We start from the raw sequence: 19416 nt of genomic DNA on the forward strand, positions 1-19416 counted from the left end.
TGTATGCTTTATACTGTGTGATGTAGTGCTAGTAATGTACATTCTCAGAAAGCATAAATGTTTTATTATTACAAGAAAACATTTGCTTGAAATATATTAGTATATTCTCAGTGTTATCTACTAAGTCAACTGCTTTGTGACACTTTGGGGATTATTAATATCTTTACCTGAGCTATTGGCAACTGCCTAGGTTGTCTTATACCCAGGCAAGTTTTACTCTGCTAGGAGAAAAGTAACCAGTAGCTGGCAGCCTTCCTGGACCTGGTCAATGTCAAATTTGTGTTAACTATAGCAGTATGTCACCATAATTTTTTTTTCTTTTTTCTTTCTTTTTTTTTTTTTTAAGGTAGGTGGGGAAGGTGAGGAACTTGGGCTGGGAGACACCACTCCATCCCCTAGGCCCAGGAATGGGAGCTAAAGATTGACTGGGGAAGGGGTTGTGGGGATGTATTGGAGTGGGAAGGCTGGCAGCATATTTGACAGGGAAGAAATGACTTCTGGGGTCTTCTATGGACCAGGTTATTGTACTTGCCAGTAGGTAAGGGAGCTGAGACAAAGTGGTTTTTCAGGGAGGTAATGAGAGGACATATCTGGATCAGTCCGAGGTACCTGCCCATGTGGGAGACCTCTGCTAGGCTTAACAGCATTGCCTACTGCCGGCTGATTAATACAAAAGCTGGTCTAGCAAGCATGATTGGCTGAGCTAGGCCACAGTAACCACCCAAGAGTGCCTGAAAAAAGAGTGGGCCATGTCAGGCTGGGCTATAATACCCACCAAAATATGAGACAAATAGATCTGGGGCAGATTTCTGTAGGGGAATTGTGGGCTCACCCCTGTGGGACTGCAACACCCACTTGTTTACACAGAGAGGTGGGACAATGATTTCCTAAGCTAGGATGGAAAACAGAACTCACCTGACAGGAATTATTTGATACTCTTAGTAGCTGGGACTAGGAAGAGGTGGGCAGTACTGGGGCACATACAATGGCAGTACATACAATGGCTAGATCTTGAAAAAGATCATGCAAAGCAGGGTTGCAGCCCCAGTGGCATACTTGAGATTCAAAGATGGGAGCAGACCTGGTGGGGAATCCAGGGAAAACTCTCCTAACAGGCTGTAGCTTCTGAAGGGAGCTCAAGAGCCAGGGCTGAGGAGCAGGCCTGGCCAGTCCATGCACCTATTGGCATGCAAGAAAGCCAGGACAGGGTGTGGGTTATCCCTGTCTGGGATGGGCTGGGCTACAACACCTGCCAGTGAGAGCTAAGATTGCAGGTCGGCCATGCCCGACCATGAGGAAAACCCATCCGTGTGTACAAAATCCGGGGTTGGGAACGACCCAGTAGGGAATTCTGGGAACTGCCCCGCTGGGCTGCAGCTACCACTAGTATGTGTGAGAGTCAGGGTTGTGGGCTGGCCAGGCAGACAAGGCTACAGCATTGTTAGAGAAGCTGTGAGCTGGGTCTGGGGCAGGCCCTACTGGATTGGGCTGGAATACATGCTGGGAATCACAAGAGCCAGAATGTCTGTGGGACAGGCCAAGGTAGGCCATATCTTCTTTTGGGTTACACGAGACCTTAGGGTGGGCCAGGCCAGACTAGGCTGTGCAGTACCCTTGGGTGAGAGCTGGAATGGGTGTGGGCTACTGGAGCTAGGTAATAGTACCCACTGGTGAGTACCAGGACTGGGAGCTGGCATGTCAGTCTGTGTAGCAACATGTGTCTGCACACATGAAATCCATTTCTAGAAGAGGGCCTATTAGGGTAAAATGGGAAACTCCCATGCAAGGCTATAGCTCCTGCTGGTGAGTGTGAGAGTTAGGGTTTGGAGCAAGAGTTAGGGTTTAGACCTATAGCAGTCATTGGATTATGTGTGAGCCGCATTTGGGGGCTAGCCAGGCAGGGTCAGTCCATAGTATACACTGGCACAAGTGAGAGACGGGAGTTGGTTCAGAGCAGGCCATGTTGGATTGCAACATCGACCAGTTCATCTGAGGGTGGATCAGATTATCCTAGGCTGCTGCACCCCATGGTAAGAGCTGGGACTGGTGGTGGGGGGGGGGCTATATAGGTTAATGCTGAGACTTAGATTGGAAGGAGAGAGGAAAAGCATATCAGATTTGGTCAAAGTCCCTGCTGGTCCTGCAAGACCCAGAGCTAGGAGCAGGCCAGATAGGGGAAATCCAGGGAGTCCCTTGCTTGGTTGCTGCTGCCACTGGTAAGTGTGAAAGCTGAGACTAGGAGTGAACCAGTCTGGGTGCTGGTTAGCTGGGCTAGGTTGCAGTACCAGCTTGCATATCAGTCAGGACCTCAGTACTCCCTGGAAGCCATATGATCTGCAGCGGAAACATACCTGAGAGGGGAACTGTGGACACTTCCCTGCTGGCCTGTTTCTATCACTGGTTAGCATAATAACCAGGCAGGGGGCAGGTCAGGCTAGACAAGATTGTGGCACTTGTCAGCATATGCGAAGACTAGGTCTGGGTGTGGATCAGGCTCAACTAAGCCAAAATTACCATAGCTGTGCATGGGAGCTGGATGGAATGTAGCTGGGCCAGGTGAGGCTGTAGCAGAGGCTGGCGTGTACAAAAAGCAGGGCTGGAGTTAGGCCTTGTGGGGATTCCTAGGGGTTGCCCCAACTAAGCCAAAGCATCTGCTGATTGGTGGAGGGCTATTGCTGGCAGGCTGGCTAAACTGGGCTGCAGCACCCATTGATACACTTGACATCTGGAGCTGAAGCAGAACTGACTGAAATGAATCTACTTGTATGTGTGTTGGCTAGTACAGGTCACCGTTCAATCCTGACCCTGCACTGCCTGGAGCATACAAGAGTGAAGTCTGAGATGATCCCAGGAAAGCTTTTTGGGGGCATCTCTTATTAGACCATTAAACTCAGACCCTGGCCACAGGGAAAAACATAGGAGGTGTGGTCTGACATTAGAGTGTATGCATGGGAACTGGGCCTCCTCAGATCTTGACGACAGTGTGGTGGACAGCATGTCCAGATGCACATGAGGGACATTTTGGCCAACTCATCTAGGCCTTTAGGGGACGTGTACTGTCTCATCAAGAGGATGGAAAGTAGAACATATTGGACGATTCTCCTGGCTAAGCTTTGCAGGGTGTTTCTGGGTCTGTGGGTGCAGTAAGGCAGCCTTTGTTTAGCAACAGGCCTTTGAAAGGTTTTCTCATTCCTGGAGCAACCACACCAACAACTTCTGAGAAGTATCATAACCACCAAATCATACCCTCATAACATTATTCCCCATATCAGGCTCTAAAAGGCATCATCAAGTGATCATTTCCCCCCTAATCCCTTGGTGTTAATGTAGGGGTTCCCCCCCACTCCATCTTCACTTGCTGACACAGGAGAAAAAAAATATCTAAAATATATGCCCCACCCACCTTGCTGGGTACCTGATCCTTACACCCTAATTTTAGGCCCACATGTACATGCATCCCTCTGAACTACGTAAACAATATTAAAAAGAAAATAAGTAATTTTTAAAGATCTTTAGTAGCTTTTATATTATAAGTCACAGACTTACTCAGTTACTTCTCTTTGTGCTTTATTACAATTTGTACTAAGTTTAGCAATCTAGTGAACATGATGGTATATCTTACATCTTTTAAACTAAAAAAAATTAAAAATTTTTATTGCAAAGTCAGATATACAGAAAGGAGAGTCAGAGAGAAAGATCTTCCTCTTGCTGATTTACTCCCTAGCCTGACACAATGACCAGAGCTGCGTTGTTCTGAAGCCAGGAGCCTGGAGCCTCTTCCAGCTCTCCCACACAGGTGTAGGGGCACAAGGCCTTGGGTTATCCTTGACTTCTTTTTTTTTTAAAGATTTATTTTTATTATTTTTTCATTGGAAAGGCGGATATACAGAGAGGAGAGACAGAGAGGAAGATCTTCCGTCCGATGATTCACTCCCCAAGTGAGCGCAACGGGCCGATACTATGAAGATCCGAAGCCAGGAGCCTCTTCCGGGTCTCCCACGCGGGTGCAGGTTCCCAAAGCTTTGGGCCGTCCTCGACTGCTTTCCCGGGCCACAGGCAGGGAGCTGGAAGGGAAGCGGAGCGGCCAGGATTAGAACCGGCGCCCATATGGGATCCCGGGCGTGCAAGGCGAGGACCTTTAACCACTTGCGCCACCGCGCCGGGCCCTATCCTTGACTTCTTTCCCAGGCCTCAAGTAGGGAGCTGGATGGGATTAGAACCAGTGCCCATATGGGATGCTGGCACATTCAAGGCTAGGACTTTAGCCACTAGGTTACCATGCCTGGCCCTTTAAACTAAAATTTTAAGATCATAATATTACAGTCCTTTTTTGCATCTACTAGTCATCAAAGAACACAAAGAATAATGCAACTTATTGTTTCTCTCACTATCACATGATCATGATAATTTAGTTTTAATTATTTTTGCTAGCTAATGTTTCATACATATGGACACTTATTCAAGATTACATAAGAACAGTAATTTTGACTCACTGAGGAATGGAGGAGTAAGGCATTTGGCTCAGTAGCTTAGTGTGTTTTTGCTCACATTTCTTTCTTTTTAAAAAGTATTTATTCGGGCCCGGCACGGTGGTGCAAGTGGTTAGGTCCTCGCCTTGCACGCCCGGGATCCCATATGGGCGCCGGTTCTAATCCCGGCAGCCCCACTTCCCTTCCAGCTCCCTGCCTGTGGCCTGGGAAAGCAGCTGAGGACGGCCCAAAGCTTTGGGACCCTGCACCCGCATGGGAGACCCGGAAGAGGCTCCTGGCTTCGGATCGGCTTCGGATCGGCATAGTATCGGCCCGTTGCGGCTCACTTGGGGAGTGAATCATCGGACGGAAGATCTTCCTCTCTGTATCTCCTCTCTGTATATCCGCCTTTCCAATAAAAAATAATAAAAAAAAAAAAAGAAAAGTATTTATTCATTTGTTTGCATGTTCGAGTTACGCAGAGAGAGGGAGAGACAGAAAGGCCGAGATACATCTTCAATCCTCTGGTTCACTTTCCAAAGAGCCTCAGCAGCCGGGACTGAGCCATGTCAAAATCAATAGTCGGGAGTTTCATCAGGGTCTTCATGTTGGTGTCTGGGGCTCAACCACTTTGGCTATCTTGTGCTGCTTTCACAGACAACATCCATCAGCTGGAAAAGAAATGCAGATCAGGTACATAAAACAGCACCTAAATCCAATTTGCTTGCTACAACAGACCAGCATGCTCCCATGTCACACAAAAGTGTCTAGGTTTGAATCTCAATCCTGAAATTATCTTGCTCCAGAATTTGCATTCTGTTACCCACCTAGGGGACCTGGGTGGGGTCTTGGGCTTCTGGCTTTAGCCTAGCCTAGCCCCAACTCTTGTGAGCATTTGGAAAGTGAAGTAGCAGATGGGAAAATTCTTTCAAATACATATGAATATTTTTAAATAAAGTATATAGATATGGTTCCAAGGATTTATAGCAAGCAAAGAAAAATTTATTATTGAAATTTTACCAAGATTGAATAAGAACATACAGACTCAGTGGTATTAGAATCCTCACCTGCTCCTTTCCTTGCTTTCCCTTCTCACTGGAATGGCAATTGCACTGCAGACAAGTACAATTAATTATACAGGGTTTGCTTTCCTGAAAGCTGCCAGTTAATGGGCTAAATCCCATGTTGTGGCTAAACAGCATTATTTTTCTTGTTACTCTCATTTAGCTGTTGCCAGGACTGTGTTCTGTGTGAGGGCAGCTGATAGGGAGGGCCAAAACTCTGCTTGAGTAATGAGGTCTCTGTATTTGACTTGAGAGCATTTGTATTCCAGTGTTGACTACATGCATTGTCCACAGTAGGGAATTTTATGGAAACAATAGATTTGTGATTAAATTTGAAGTACTTTAAGCACTTCCCTTCCAAACTGTAAAGGAAGTGAAGCAGCTGGGTTATGAACCAGTGCCTATATGGCATCCTGGCACATGCAAGGTAGACTTTGGCCACTAGGCTGCCATGGTGGGCCCTAAAATAATATATGTCTGAATTAAATGAATACAATAACCATGATTATTGCATCACCATTAAATAACTGCAGATTTGTGTCAGTAGCAAATGGGAAAAGACTAACCTCAGGTCTCAGTCCTTATCAATTTGTATTTACTATATGAACTATCTTATTCATTCTTTCTATTCAGTAAAATTAAGTGTAATAACTTCTTTCACTGACTAGATCTTCAAAATTATATAGTATAATCATTGCATATAAATTGTGACTTGAATCCAGAGAAGTGTTATTTAAGGCCAACTAACAATAAATGAGCACGGTCTTCCCACTTTAGTTTTTAAAAGATCTATGTATTTATTTGAAAATCAAGCTATAGAACAAGAGGGAGAGACAAAGAGATTTTTCACCTGCTGGTTCACTTTCCAAATTGTTGATATGAGAGCCATTCTAAAGGCAGGACCCTGGAACTCCAGCCAGGTCTCTCATGTGGGTATCAGGGACACAAGCACTTGGACTATCTCATTGGCATCAAAAGTGGGGCAGATGGGACTCAAATCAGTGCTCTTATGTGATGCTGGCATCTTGGGCAGTGGTCTGACCTGGTGTCCAGCATGAGCAGCTCAGGCATGGGAGTAACAGTTCCTGGAAAGGACATGGAGTCACTTCTCCGCATAGCCAGCTAGTTATCTGCTCCATGGTAGCTCATTTCTTGTTTCTGAAATGTGGCTGTGAGACCAACACGTGCAGTGTCTACTTACTTTTGTGATCCAAGCTGGAGGTATCTAGGATGGGAAGCCCAAGATGGCAGTCTCCTGATTTACAGAATAAGCTCACTGAGGACAAGCAGAAAGATATCAGAATATATAGGAATTTGAATAAGCACTACAGTAAATATTAAAAAGAAATTAAAAAGCAGAGGTATGTTGTCAACTCTGCATCAGTAACTGAATTGCTTCCACTCTCAGGACCACATCAGATGCTGGTCACAGGAGCCTGGTCCGTCCTAGTACCTGGGAGCAGTTAAGACAGCAGGAACTCTGTGAAACACTTACGCTAACCTCCCTGTTTATTTTGTGGCAGACATCATGAAACAGGTGAAAAAGTTCTAGTTCTGCTCTAAGTAGTAACAGACATTTTGAAGCTTTGCAGATGGTCAGGTGTACAGATAATTGCCAGGACTCTATAGTTAAGTACCAAACAGAAGTATTTTTCAATTGCACAGTGATGCTAGAATTTATTTGTTCAATGATCCACTATTTTAACTCAGTGTGTACATTAGAATAGTTTTTCCATGATGGGCTACAAAATTATTTTCAGTGATGAGCTAAAGCATCTTTTTAAAGGTTTTGAAGTTATCAAAGCAATATAACTTTCTTGTTTAACTGCTTCAGGATTAAATAGAGTCGCTGTGATTGTTTAATGCTTGTGTAATAAGCATGGATGTGAGCTCTATGATTGCAGTATAATTATCATAACTCTACAAGAAAATAAAGCAGGGGATAATTATCCAAAGCCCCGCCCACACTTGAATTTCTCCATTCACAGCAAGATTCTGTCCCACTGTGAATTATTAAAGAATGAGGATTCCCAGTGCAGTCACACGGTTAGACACCGGCTGAGAAGCAACGCGTCTGTTTTCCAGGCAGCAGGGCGGACCACCCTTGACACCCAGGAATCGTGCTCCCGGTCCCTAACAAAGGGGCGCTCAGGCTTGTGGGAGCTGTAGTCGCCCGCGCCCATGACTTCACCGGTGCAGGGCCGTGGGAACTCGTCCAGATCGCGTCTGCGCATGTGCCGCCCCGCCCCCTCGCGCCATCTTCCTCCGGGAAATTCCAGATGCTGTGCTGTGCCCACGCTGTTGTGCAGGCTGCGGAGTCGGACTCTGCGTTCTCGAACGCTGGTGAGGATGAACAGGGTGTCAGAAGGCCTTGGGGGCCCGTGGGGAGGGATGGCTGGCGCCTGACGTGCGAGCAGAAGCGCCGGGCGCTTCTCTGGCGGGCGGAGTCCGACTTGGCAGCGCTGAAATCTGGGATGAGTCTTCGCAGGTGTTAGAACCAGCGTTCCCCGGTCTCAGGCTGTGCTGTGCGCGTCTGCTCGTGCGGGAGAAAGCGGGACTGCCTGTCTTCGTGGAAGCCGATTCCAGAAGCTCGCGCCCGTGGCTGTGTGCGGTGAGCGAGCGGCGGGGCGGGGGTGCAGTGTGCCCTAGCCCTACCTCGGTCCTGCTTGGGGCACGCAGTTTCTGTCCTTGTCAATGCATCATCGGGGTGGTCCTGAGTGAGGTGGCCGCGTGGACGGCCCTGAGGAACACCTGGACACTGCCCGAGAAGTAATTTTGCAGGATGTGCAAGTTGCTTGTGTGGGGCTCGGTCGTGTCTTCGGGTCGTGTCCCTCCTGTCTTTCCAGCAACAGCGGCTTGCGTGTCTGCAGTTGGTGAGGTCAGTGGTGCTTATCTTTCCTTTAGAATCAAGTAGTTCTTAGGTTGTTTAAACAGTGGGACTTCTTGGATAGGAATCCACTGAAAAGAATACTTCTTTGTCCTGAGCCCTCCCTGCAGGACTCGGTTGTCTCTCTCTCTCATACATACACACACACACACACACACACACACACACACACACACACACACTTTGTATGGCCTGTTAACCAGAGTAGACAAGCTTTCAGATACTACATCATGTGTGAACTGGCAAATACTGGGTGATACTGGAATCTTCGTCTGAACTGGTGAACAGGAATCTAGCGAACTACTGGAGGAGCCAGGACGGTGTGACCTGGATTGAGAAATAGCCTGTAATATCTGAGGATCTGTCTGCATTGCTTCCGTTCTCTGATTACTTCATTTTAATCTGGCTTTTAGACTCGGACCTGTCTCGGATGTCACCACATTTGCTACATTTGCTAGCCAGCGATGCGGTGATGTTCCCTCAGTTCTGACAATTTTTGGTAGTTCAGAACGACTTTGCCAGGATTTTTTTTACTGCTTTTGCAAATTGTTTTTGGTAAGAAAAGTAGATTTTTCAGGGGTACAGGATTTGTAGGGAGGGAGAGGCAGAAAGAAAGATCTTCTGTCTGCTGATTCACTCACCAAATGGCTGCAACGGCTGGGGCTGAGCCAAGTCAAAGCTAGGAGACTGGAACTCCATCCGGGCATCCTGCAGAGGTGGCAAGGGCCCAAGTACTTGAGCTGTCTTCTGCTTTTCCTGGGCGCGTTAACAGGGAGTTGGCTCAGAAGTGGAGTATCTGGGATTGCATCCAGGCCCTTCTGCGATGTCTGCTTTGCAGGGACACCCCACCAGCTCTGTCTCACCAGCCCTTTCTTTGGCTTTCTGACTGCCATTTACAGTTTGCTCAAAATTAATTAAAAATGCATGTTTACTTGTGAGGTAAACTTCAGGAAAAGGGTAAACTTCAGGAAAAGGAGTCAGTTTATGTTTGGCTAGCATTCTCACCCCGCCTCCCCCTGGCAGAACTTAGTGTGGAATTGTATAACCAACGGTTTATAATACATTTTTTTTCCCTCACTTAATGTCTGGGAAAATTATTCTCACTTGTATGATTTTCTGTTACTGAAAGTCACAACTGTTACAGAAAATTAATGAGCTAACCTTCCTGTATTTTCAGTGGGCAGATTAGAGTGAATCACGCCTTTGCGGTAAATTCACTTATTAAAATATCAGTAACAAACAATACAGTAATTACATGTAAGTAAACATTTTTAAGCACAGTCTTGTGATCTCCCAGTTGTTTTTTTGTTCGATTCAAATGACATTTGTTAGTGCCAGCAACTTTGTCAAACATTCAACTGGTTGGCGTTTCACATTTGTGAAACTTCTAGGTGCGGGTTTGAAGTTCTGTTCATTGTATTTGGCATGTAAGTCAATCAAACTCTTCCCCCCCCCCTTACCAATGTGTATCAGCATTTGGTATACAACAGATCAGCAAAAAATTTTTACTGAGTTAAACAACCATTGTATTTGTAATTCTGATTCAGTGTTTTAGAATGAGCTCTCCTGTGTAGGTGGTGCTTGAGATCACAATGAGGGCTTAGTCTTCTGGTGCCCTGTTTGAGGCTGGTTTATTGGAGATGGCTGCACTTACAAGTTTGGTGGTTTGTGCTGGCATTTGGGTAGGCTCTGTTTCTCCAACAGGCAAGCCTCAGGCTTTATCATGAAATAACAATATCTCAAATAGACAAATACTATCGAAACTGTGTCACTTTTACTAATGTCCTCCAGGTGCAGTCACAAAGCCAAACTGGAGAGGATCTCAACAAAGGTGTATGAACCAGAAAGTGTGTCATTTGAAACAATTGCTAGAAAAGTGTATTACAGTATACACTGTGTCCATTTTTCCTTTGTAATTTTTGGGCAGACAATGTTGAATTTTAATATGGATACTTTATATGAGATTTCACTTTTATGAAAGCAATAGCATGTTTTAATGGAACCAGTAAGTTTGGGTCTTTTGTGATATATCTGTATTAATACGAAAAGAGTTAATACTGCCCTACAGCACTCTATAATGTAAATTTCAGTGGCAATGTAATGTGTTTTTTGGTGTAGTATAATTTATTTCAACAGCCATCTTTAAATTGTCAAGTTATTTCTTTGTAATGTTAATTTTCACAAACTCAGTAGAATTTTTTTTAATTAATCTAATGATATCTTACTACCTCTACCAGCTAGTAAAATTCTGCGTTCTTTTGGTGAAATCTTTCCTGCCTCTTCCTTGGGTGTATGATACCATTTCCCCCCAGGAGGCTTTTCGAGTATTCTTTTGCTAGCTAATGTGTGCATTATCCTCTATTAGTTTATGTCTTGATCTTGTTTTGCACAGTAGAACATTGGAACAAACTAGGCTATTTTTTATCATAGCTTTCTCCACCTATTTTCTCTTTTAGGTTTAATTCTAGAGTCTGCTGCCTGTTTCCAAAGTCAAAGAAGATGAACATGTCTCCAGTAAGTTGTGTATTTATTTCTTCTTCAATTTGTTTTACCTTGTACTTTAGGGACATGATTAGAGTCATGTAATTAAAATGGAAAAGCAAAACATAGGTATCAGAGAATGTGTATATAAGAAATTTTTCATGGTCATAACTCTTAAAACCATCTAAGCTGAGTGCAGATTGGTTTCTGGTCTTTTCTAATACCATAACAAGGTATTTGTTGCATGAGTTTTTAAAAAGATTTTTTTAAGTATATTTAAAAGGTGAGGAGATCATAGGTCCACAAAGGGGCATGTTCAGGGGTAAGGAGGAGGGGAGGGGAACAGCGGAAGAGGGGGAAGTGTTTTTGCCTTCCATTGTGTGTCCAAAGGATGAAAGCTCACCTTGTCACATTGCCATACCATGTTGGAAAGGGGAATGAGTTCATGATACTGCCCAGGTCCCCAGTGAGGGAAAGTACACATTGGTGTGAAGTCACTGACTGATAGGCAGATGGGATTTACCAATAGCAGGGAGAGTGTGGCTACTAGCTTGTGACACTGTTACCTAGCTATCCCTTTTCATATCCACTAAAGGATTTTTTGACTCTTATTTTAAGGGTTGCTGAAGGATGTAGATTTATTGTATCCTACTCTGTAGTTACTTGCTGATTAGGGACACAGGCTTGTCCATCCTGGTTCTGGAACTTTGTCTCATCTAATCTATTCCTCTTATGAGCTGGAGCATTTCCATTCATTGCCAATGGCTATTTCCCCCACATCCTCATCTTTATTCTGAGATTCTGTTGGCTTATTTGCACAGGAGTCAGTAATGTAGGTCATCTAGTCATACAGTGTATACACTGAGGCAGGACCACATATTCATGGGTTCTGGTTCCTCAGGTCAGAGACTGATGCCAAAAGCCATTGTGGAGGCCTCCTCAGCAGCAGCTGTAGTGGCTTGAGCTCACCAACCCCTGCCTGGGCTTCCGCCAGCTCTGGTGCCCAAGAGAGCTGGCAGATACAGCAGCCTGACCTGGAGGCACCACAGGTTTCAAAATTCCTTTTTATTTTATTGCTTAAGTCTCATTTTCTGTTTTAGAGTTTTGGCTGAATTATTACACAGAAATAATATATAAAGTAGAATCAGGAAAATTATGACCTACATACTGCATTTAGTCTACTTCTGTATTTGGGTGACCCAAAAGTTTATTAGATATAGCTTACTTATTTATACATTCCTATGAAATTATTACTGGGATGATTGTTTACTTATTTGTTCACAAAGCAAGGCTTTATATAATTTTTATTTTTCATTTTTTTGACGTAATTTAACCATTTTTCTTCTTTTGAGTTTGGATTATTGGAGAGTGAAGAATGAACTGTAATCTTTTAATCCTTTTTGCATTAGGAGTGCTGATTCTTTCCATATTTTTCATATAGTTACTAAACAACATTTTTTTAAAAATTAATCTGTGAGTCCATTACACAGACTGTGGTACTATCTATGAGGGTAATCCTTCATTGTCTTGCATTGTGTGGGTGTCTCAATTTACCAGGGGCAGCAAACCACGTAATGTTTTGGTAGCTAATAATCCCAGCCTCTGTGGAGCTTCCATTTTTTTTAAAAATATATTTCTCAATTTGAAAGGCAGAGTTTATAGAGAGAAGGAGAGGGAAAGGTCTTCAATCCACTAGTTTGCTTCCCACATGGCTACAATGTCTGGAGCTGATCCGACCCAAAGCCAGGAGCCAGGAGCTTCCCTTTCTTCTCCCATGTGGCTATAGGAAACCAAGAACTTGGACCATCTTCCTCTGTCTTCCCAGGCTAAAAGCAGGGAGAAAAATCAGAAATGGAGCAGCCAGGACACAAATTGGCACCCATATAGGATGCTGGTACCACGGTACTACTGCCATAGGACTACTGTGCCATGATGCCCGCCCCAGGCTTACACTTTTAATGTGTGCACCAAATATCTTTTTCATCTGAGATCAGTGAAATGATGTTTATTGAAAAATTGTTTGTCTAGGCCTGGCACAGTGTCCTAGCAGCTGAAGTCCTAATCTTGCAAGGATGGGATCCCATATGGGCACAGGTTCTAATCCTGGAAGCCCTGTTTCTTATCCAGCTCCCTGCTTGTGGCCTGGGAAAGCAGTCAAGGACAGCCCAAAGCCTTGGGACCCTGCACCTGTGTGGGAGACCTAGAGGAAGTACCTGACTTCGGATCAGCTCAGTTGCAGTCTCTTGGGGAGTGACTCATTGGATGAAAGATTTTCCTCTTTGTCTCTCCTTTTCTCTGTATATCTAACTTTTCAACAAAAGTAAAAGCTTAAAAAAAAGAGAAAGTGAAATATTGTTGGTCTGTGTGCTTATGGGAACCAGAGGAAAAGTGTGATCTCATAGTGACACAAATCACTTTGTCTTTTCCTTGACCAACACATTGTGATCTTGCCTGAGTTTTTGAATAGGAGTGGAAGTAAATGGTCTTCTCAGAAAAGAAAGTACTGAAAGCAAGGGAACTGAGGTCACACTTGCTAGAATTCCTTTCCTCTCACATGTATCTTCATATGATACCTACACACTTTATATTCAGCATGGGGAAACTCCATGAAGACTGGAACCTGATCACGTACTGCTGTGGCTTCTGATGGACCTAAAAAGACAAGCAATTGGATTCCTCTAAACCTGTTGTATAATGATAGAGCATGCATAAGAGAATCACATGCATTCCTTTGTGAACAGCAAAAAAACTAGGGCATGAGGAGGCCACCAAATGTGTTGAATCAGGACCACCTGGCTGCCCTGAAATTCTGGAGGCAAATACTGTGGTTCTGAAAATGCTTTGAGAGTTTTCCCAATCTCCATAACCTCAGTGTCTGGTATCTGCCCATTTTCTTTTATGCCTGCACAATGGCTTTTTTCATGAGCGCAGCATTTTCCAGTAGTAGTTTCAGGCACGATGAGCAATGAGATACACCACTGTTAGTCATTTTTCAATCTGTTTTTGTAAAGTCTGTAAGGTATTTTAATTTTATATTAATATAAAATACATTTTATATTACGTCTGTAAGGTACTAGACTTAGCAGTGTTTATATTATAGTTACTGTTATTGAAAGCTATAATCATTAAGCATATATGAAGAGATCTTCAAAATATTCATTTAATATAAGGAAAAAACTGGATTTCATTATTTAATTTTTCTCATTCACTGACTTATTGAAACATATTTTCTCAGTGAATACCCACATAAAATTAAAAACTAGGAATAAAATGTGTGCTGTACTTAGCTGATATTTTTCTAGACGAAAAATATACATTGAAAATGAACCTGAAGCTTTGTGCTTCCAGATAACCAGCATGCCTTTCAGTTGAGATTTACTGCATATATCCTTGCAGGAGGAAAAGGAGAAACATGCAAAAGCAGGCAGCTGGTTCAAAGTCCAAATTCTTATTTTATAGATGAGAATGTCCAGGTTGCTACAAGATTGCCATGGTTTCCAGCCATGGTCAGACAGTGGTTCTTTGTGTTAGTTGTTCAGCAGTGTTGTGCCAATCTTCAGGCAAAAAGGCCAGACGAACAAAATGGCATTCCTTTAGAAGAAACTAACACTGTTTATTCACACAGCTTTCTGATTGTTCTTTCTCACAGAATGCTGTATCATGTGTTCGGTAACTCTGTTTTTTTTTTAAAGAAGATTCCTTTATTTTGGAAGTCTGAATTATTGAAAGAGAGGTCAGGGGCCGAGGGCTTCCCCCAGATCTTGCAGATGGGTGCTATGGCCCTTATAGTTGTGCTGTCTTATGTTGCTTTTCTAGATCAGTAACAAGGAGCTGGATTGAAAGCAGGTGGGACACAAGCTGGCACCCATATGGGATGCTGATGTAGTATGCAGTGACTTCACCCACTGTGCCACAGAATCAGCTCCAGTTCAGTAATTCTAGTAACTCTTGCAAAATAATTGTTTAATTTTGTAAGTCAAGCAATAATAATCTTGGTATTAGGTTTTCAGTAGTTGTGGTTATGGGCAAAAAGTAGACATGTAAAGTAATAAGAAGCTTTAGTCATTAATTAAAACCATGTTCGTGATAGGGCACATTTGCTTTGAAAAATTGTATTGGGATTGGCTTTGTGGTGCTGTGGGTGAAGTTGTTTCGTCATGAGGGCATCTCATGAGTGCTGGTTCAGGCCCTAGTTGTTCTGCCTCTTATCTTTTTTTTTTATGTTTTTATTATATTTTGACAATCTTTACATAGTTAATTAGGGTAAAAAAGGTTCAAGGGCTACAGGGAAGTGGGTAAGACCATCATTTCCATACCACTTCCTTCATGTATCTGAGGTAAAGGGGGATATAGAGCGGGAAGCCTCACCCAGTTTCCCACCCGCCCTAAGTCCCCGATGTGAGGCATGCTCTGAGATACTTGATCAAGTGGTTTCAATAGTTCACCATTCATGGATCACTACCAGTCTCGGCACTCCAAGCACGATGTGGTCGACCCTTCTAGGGTCTCCATTTGCCCAGTATTTTGCTGCCAACAGATAGCTGAGGTTGTTGATTGACTTGTTCTGTCTTTTCTTGGTTAGGACTCTGAGTCTGGTGTCTCGACTGGGGAGATCCTCAAAGAAATTTTGAGGTATTCCCAGTCCAGATTCCTGCGTGTTCTAGCAAGCATAGGACCCGGCACAGTCCATCGCCCTGATCAGCTGGTGGTTGCAGTTGCTGGGTCGGTTCTGTCTCCATTCATGTCCTCTGCTAGAACCAATGGGTGTTACAGTCCGGCCTGGTTCTGCCCAGGACACACTCGGCCCTCACACAAACCAGTAGGAGCTGCAGCCCAGTCAGGGCGGCCCACAGTAACCCCAACCGGGCCCACCCCCTACCCTGGCTTGCCAGTATGTATGGCAGACTAGTCCGGTCTGTCCCACATTCTCTTCTGCTCACATACTTGTCAATGGGTATTGTGACTTACTTCCATCCAACCATCTCATCCAACCAGCCCTCATGGATGTTGTTGGGTGTCTACCCCAGCCCCCGTCCTAGTTCCCGTGCCCTCCCGTGGGGGTGGTAACCCAAGAGGGAAGACCCCACTATTTCCCTCCCAGGTCGCTCCCACTCCCAGGTTGTGCCCTCTCCAGGTGCCCCTGTGATTCGACTCGACTTGACTAGCCCCCTGTACCAGCCTCCGCCAGCTGATGCTATGACCAAACCCCAACAACCCCAACAACCCTCACCCACTCTGTTTGTAGATTGCACCAATGGGAATAGTCAGCCCAGCCAAGTTTTCACCCTATCTGGTCCACATGAGGTGTGCAGGTGCTGTGGCCCTGCCTGGTCTGGTTTACCCAGCTCACGCTCTCCAGTGGAAGTAGCTGTTCAGCTAGGGAACCATCCCTTATTCCCTTGCCAGCTCTGCCTCCTCCCTTCCTGATTCTCACCTGTGCTGGTTGGGTGCTGCGGCTGCATCCGGTTCAGGCTACCTCACCTTGGCATTCCAAGTTGTGTATTGCTTCTGTCGCGACCGGACCTGGTTCGACCCACACTCTGTTCTGGCGTTCGGATTTACCAGTGGATGACATAAACAGATTCATCCTGGTCTGCCCGAACCATGCCAAATGCATGCCAGTGGGACTCTTTCTATGACCTCTTGGCTGTTGCCTTGCATGTTTCTTGTGCTGACCTGCAGGGTCTATGTCCTGCCAGAGGAGTTGCCCGGGCTCCTCCATCAGAACCCCTCCAAGTGCCAGGTTTCATGCATACCAGTGGGTCCATGTGCCACTTCGCCTCCTGTCCTAGCATGAACAGTGGCCTTTCTTAACTGGCCTTCATCCCATTCTGGTTCTTGCTGTAGGATGTTGCAGCCCAGCCACGGCTTGTCCACACCCCCATATAGCTCGCATATGGCTCAGTTGGGGTTGAGACCTAGCCTAGTCTGTCCCACATCTACCCTGGTCCTCCAGAGCACCAGATGGTGTTGCAGTCTGGCCCGGCCCAGTATGTCTTATTCCAGTCCACACTTGTGCCAAGGGAGACTATAACTGTATCCTGACCCGACCGCAGCCCCATCCACCTATCACGACCCCTGCCTTAGACACCGTGGCTCAACTCTGTGGTTAATGTAGACCAGTTGGTGCCAAAACCTAGCTGGGCATGTCCTGAGCACCCTGTTTGCCAATCATGCTTGTGGGCTAAGGTTTTCTCAGTCCAAACCTTCAGGTCTCAGTCCCACGCTTGCCCTAAAGTTTCATGTCCCTGTTCCTGGGAATCACCAGCAATTCGTGTCTCACCTACACTAAAGTTGGCCTTATTTATGGATGTCCCTAAGCAGCTATTTCATATCATAAAAACCCCAGAGCTTGCTGCTGGGAAACCAGCAGGCAGAGGCTGGCACCATTTGATACACTGGCCGCCCAAAGCCGAGGACTCAGCCCATGAGGAGCTTTAGTTGCTTCCGGGCCAGGAGAATGCCGAAGCATCTGTCCTCGCCTTGCTGCGGAGACTATGGCCGAGTCCCCTATGGCCGAGTCCCCGGTGGGGTTCCGTCTGGCAGGAGCGCCCCCGACAAGTGCCACCTTGAGGGGGCGTTAAGCCTGCTCCTTGCCCTGAGACTGGGACCCACCTGATCTAGGGGACTTTGCGGCGGGGACTATGGCCGAGCTCTACCTCTTATCTTAAACCGATAACAGACTACACTTGATTTAGCCAAAAGGCTAAGAAGTGATCCATCCCCAATCTTGCTACCTGAGAAGAGCAGTGCAGAATAGCCCAATCCTTAAGTCCTGCGTCCGTGTGTGAGATCTGGATGAAGTTTCAGGCTTCTACTTTGGCTTGGCCCAGTCCTGGCCATTGTGGCGATTTGGAAAGTGGATGGAAGGTAACTGTTTTTCATTCTCTACCCCGCCTTTCTTTCTTTCCCTCTCTTCCCTCCTTTCTTTTTTCATTTTTTTTTCTTTTCCTCCATCGTTTCCTGTAATTTTGCCTTTCAAATAAATACATCTTAATTTTATCAGTATCATGTAGTAAGTTTAATTCAGTTGTTAGAGTGGTTATAATTTAGACTGTAAGAACCTTTTTGAAAATACATTTATTTTATTTTTGATGATGTTTACATAGCTGAGAAGGATATATGCCCATGTGAGCCACTGGTCAGGGTTGGGTCAAGATATGGGCGAAAGTGGATGAAACATTGGCTTCCAATTTTTTACCTGCATCTGGGGGAAAGTTGAGAGAGGGGACAAGGCTGTTCCAAGCAGCCTAACCAGATCAGAACCAGAGGATTTGGGGTAACCACTGGATGTCATTCTAGGGTACTCAATGTGGAGCAAGTTCTGAGTGTACTGCTTAATTGGCTTCAGTAATTCTGAGATGCTGTGCTTTTGTTGCTCCAAGATTAAAGAAATTCTTTCAATGTCCATTGGCTGACATAGTCCATCTCAAAGCCTCCACTCACCCACATACATGCTGTCAAGGCTTGGCTGAGAGAGTTGTCCAGTTTGTTCTGCCGTCTATCCTCTGTTATGGTACTAGATGTCTTCTTTAGGCCCCGTGAGCTATTAGGTCCCCATGTACATCTGGGCATGCTGTTCACTCCCCAGGCTTCAGCAATTGAGGAGGCCCAGTTCTGACACATGCTTTCCATGGATAGACCACAGATCCTGTGATTTTCCCTGAGGTAAGAATTTTGAGTTCAGGGGTCCACTTGGGAGGGTCTCCAAAAAACCCTGCCTGAGGTGACCCCAGATGTGACTCCTGTGTGTGCCATTGAGTAGGTTGTCCAGCTCATTATGACACCCACATCAGTCTACACACACAGTGGTAGATTCCATTGCCTAGTCAGTTCTGTTCCCAGCCTTATTACATATACAAACCAACAGATACTGTGGTCCATCTCAACCCTGCCCACCACACACTCAACCCTCATACAAGCAGGACCTGCACCCTGGTCTGAACAATCCCTAGTAACCTCCACCAGACCTGCCTCCAGTTCTAGTTCCTACTCACGGCAGTATGTGCAACGGACAGGCCCAGTCTGTCTTCTTCCCATTTGGCTCCAATACACAGAAACAGGTGTTGGAGCCAATCTTAGCCCAACTGACCCCACTGTCCAGACCATGCTTATGCCACTGGGTGCTACCTCCTATCCAGTCAGGCCTGCTCCCAGTCCTGTCATGCTCACAGCTGCAGCCCATCAGAGAGGTGGCCACGATTTGCCTACTAGGCTCACTTCCAACTCCAGATTTTGTACTTTCCAGGTTTTACTTGCCAACTGGTGCTGTGGCAAAGCCCAACCAGCTTGAACTTACTCTGGCTCACGCGTGTTCCGCCAGCAGATATGGTCACTTAGCCCAGTCTCTCTCTCCCCTCTAACCCAGTTTGCATGCAGGTTAACAGGTGTTGTAGCCCTGCCCAGCCTGTCTGCTCCAAGTCCCAGCAGGTATGCTGGTGAGTGGAAAGGCAGATCAAATTTACACAGAAAAGGCGAGACAGAGAGACCTTCAATCTGCTGCTTCACTCCCAAA

General features: G+C 45.4%; 1 protein-coding gene across 1 annotated transcript in view; it reads left to right on the forward strand.

The window, feature by feature from the left end:
• Nucleotides 1-19416, forward strand: part of LOC121147738 (zinc finger protein 585A-like) — a 163847-nt gene that overhangs the window by 27940 nt on the left and 116491 nt on the right. The window contains exons 5-6 of the mRNA XM_040967643.1: nucleotides 7733-7876; nucleotides 10877-10934. Coding sequence (XP_040823577.1) covers nucleotides 7733-7876; nucleotides 10877-10934 — 202 coding nt within the window. The remainder of the gene's footprint in view (nucleotides 1-7732; nucleotides 7877-10876; nucleotides 10935-19416) is intronic.

The sequence above is a fragment of the Ochotona curzoniae genome, unplaced genomic scaffold (genome assembly GCF_017591425.1).
Source record: "Ochotona curzoniae isolate NIBS_2020 unplaced genomic scaffold, NIBS_Ocur_1.0 scaffold_461, whole genome shotgun sequence".
Taxonomy (NCBI): Eukaryota; Metazoa; Chordata; class Mammalia; order Lagomorpha; family Ochotonidae; genus Ochotona; species Ochotona curzoniae.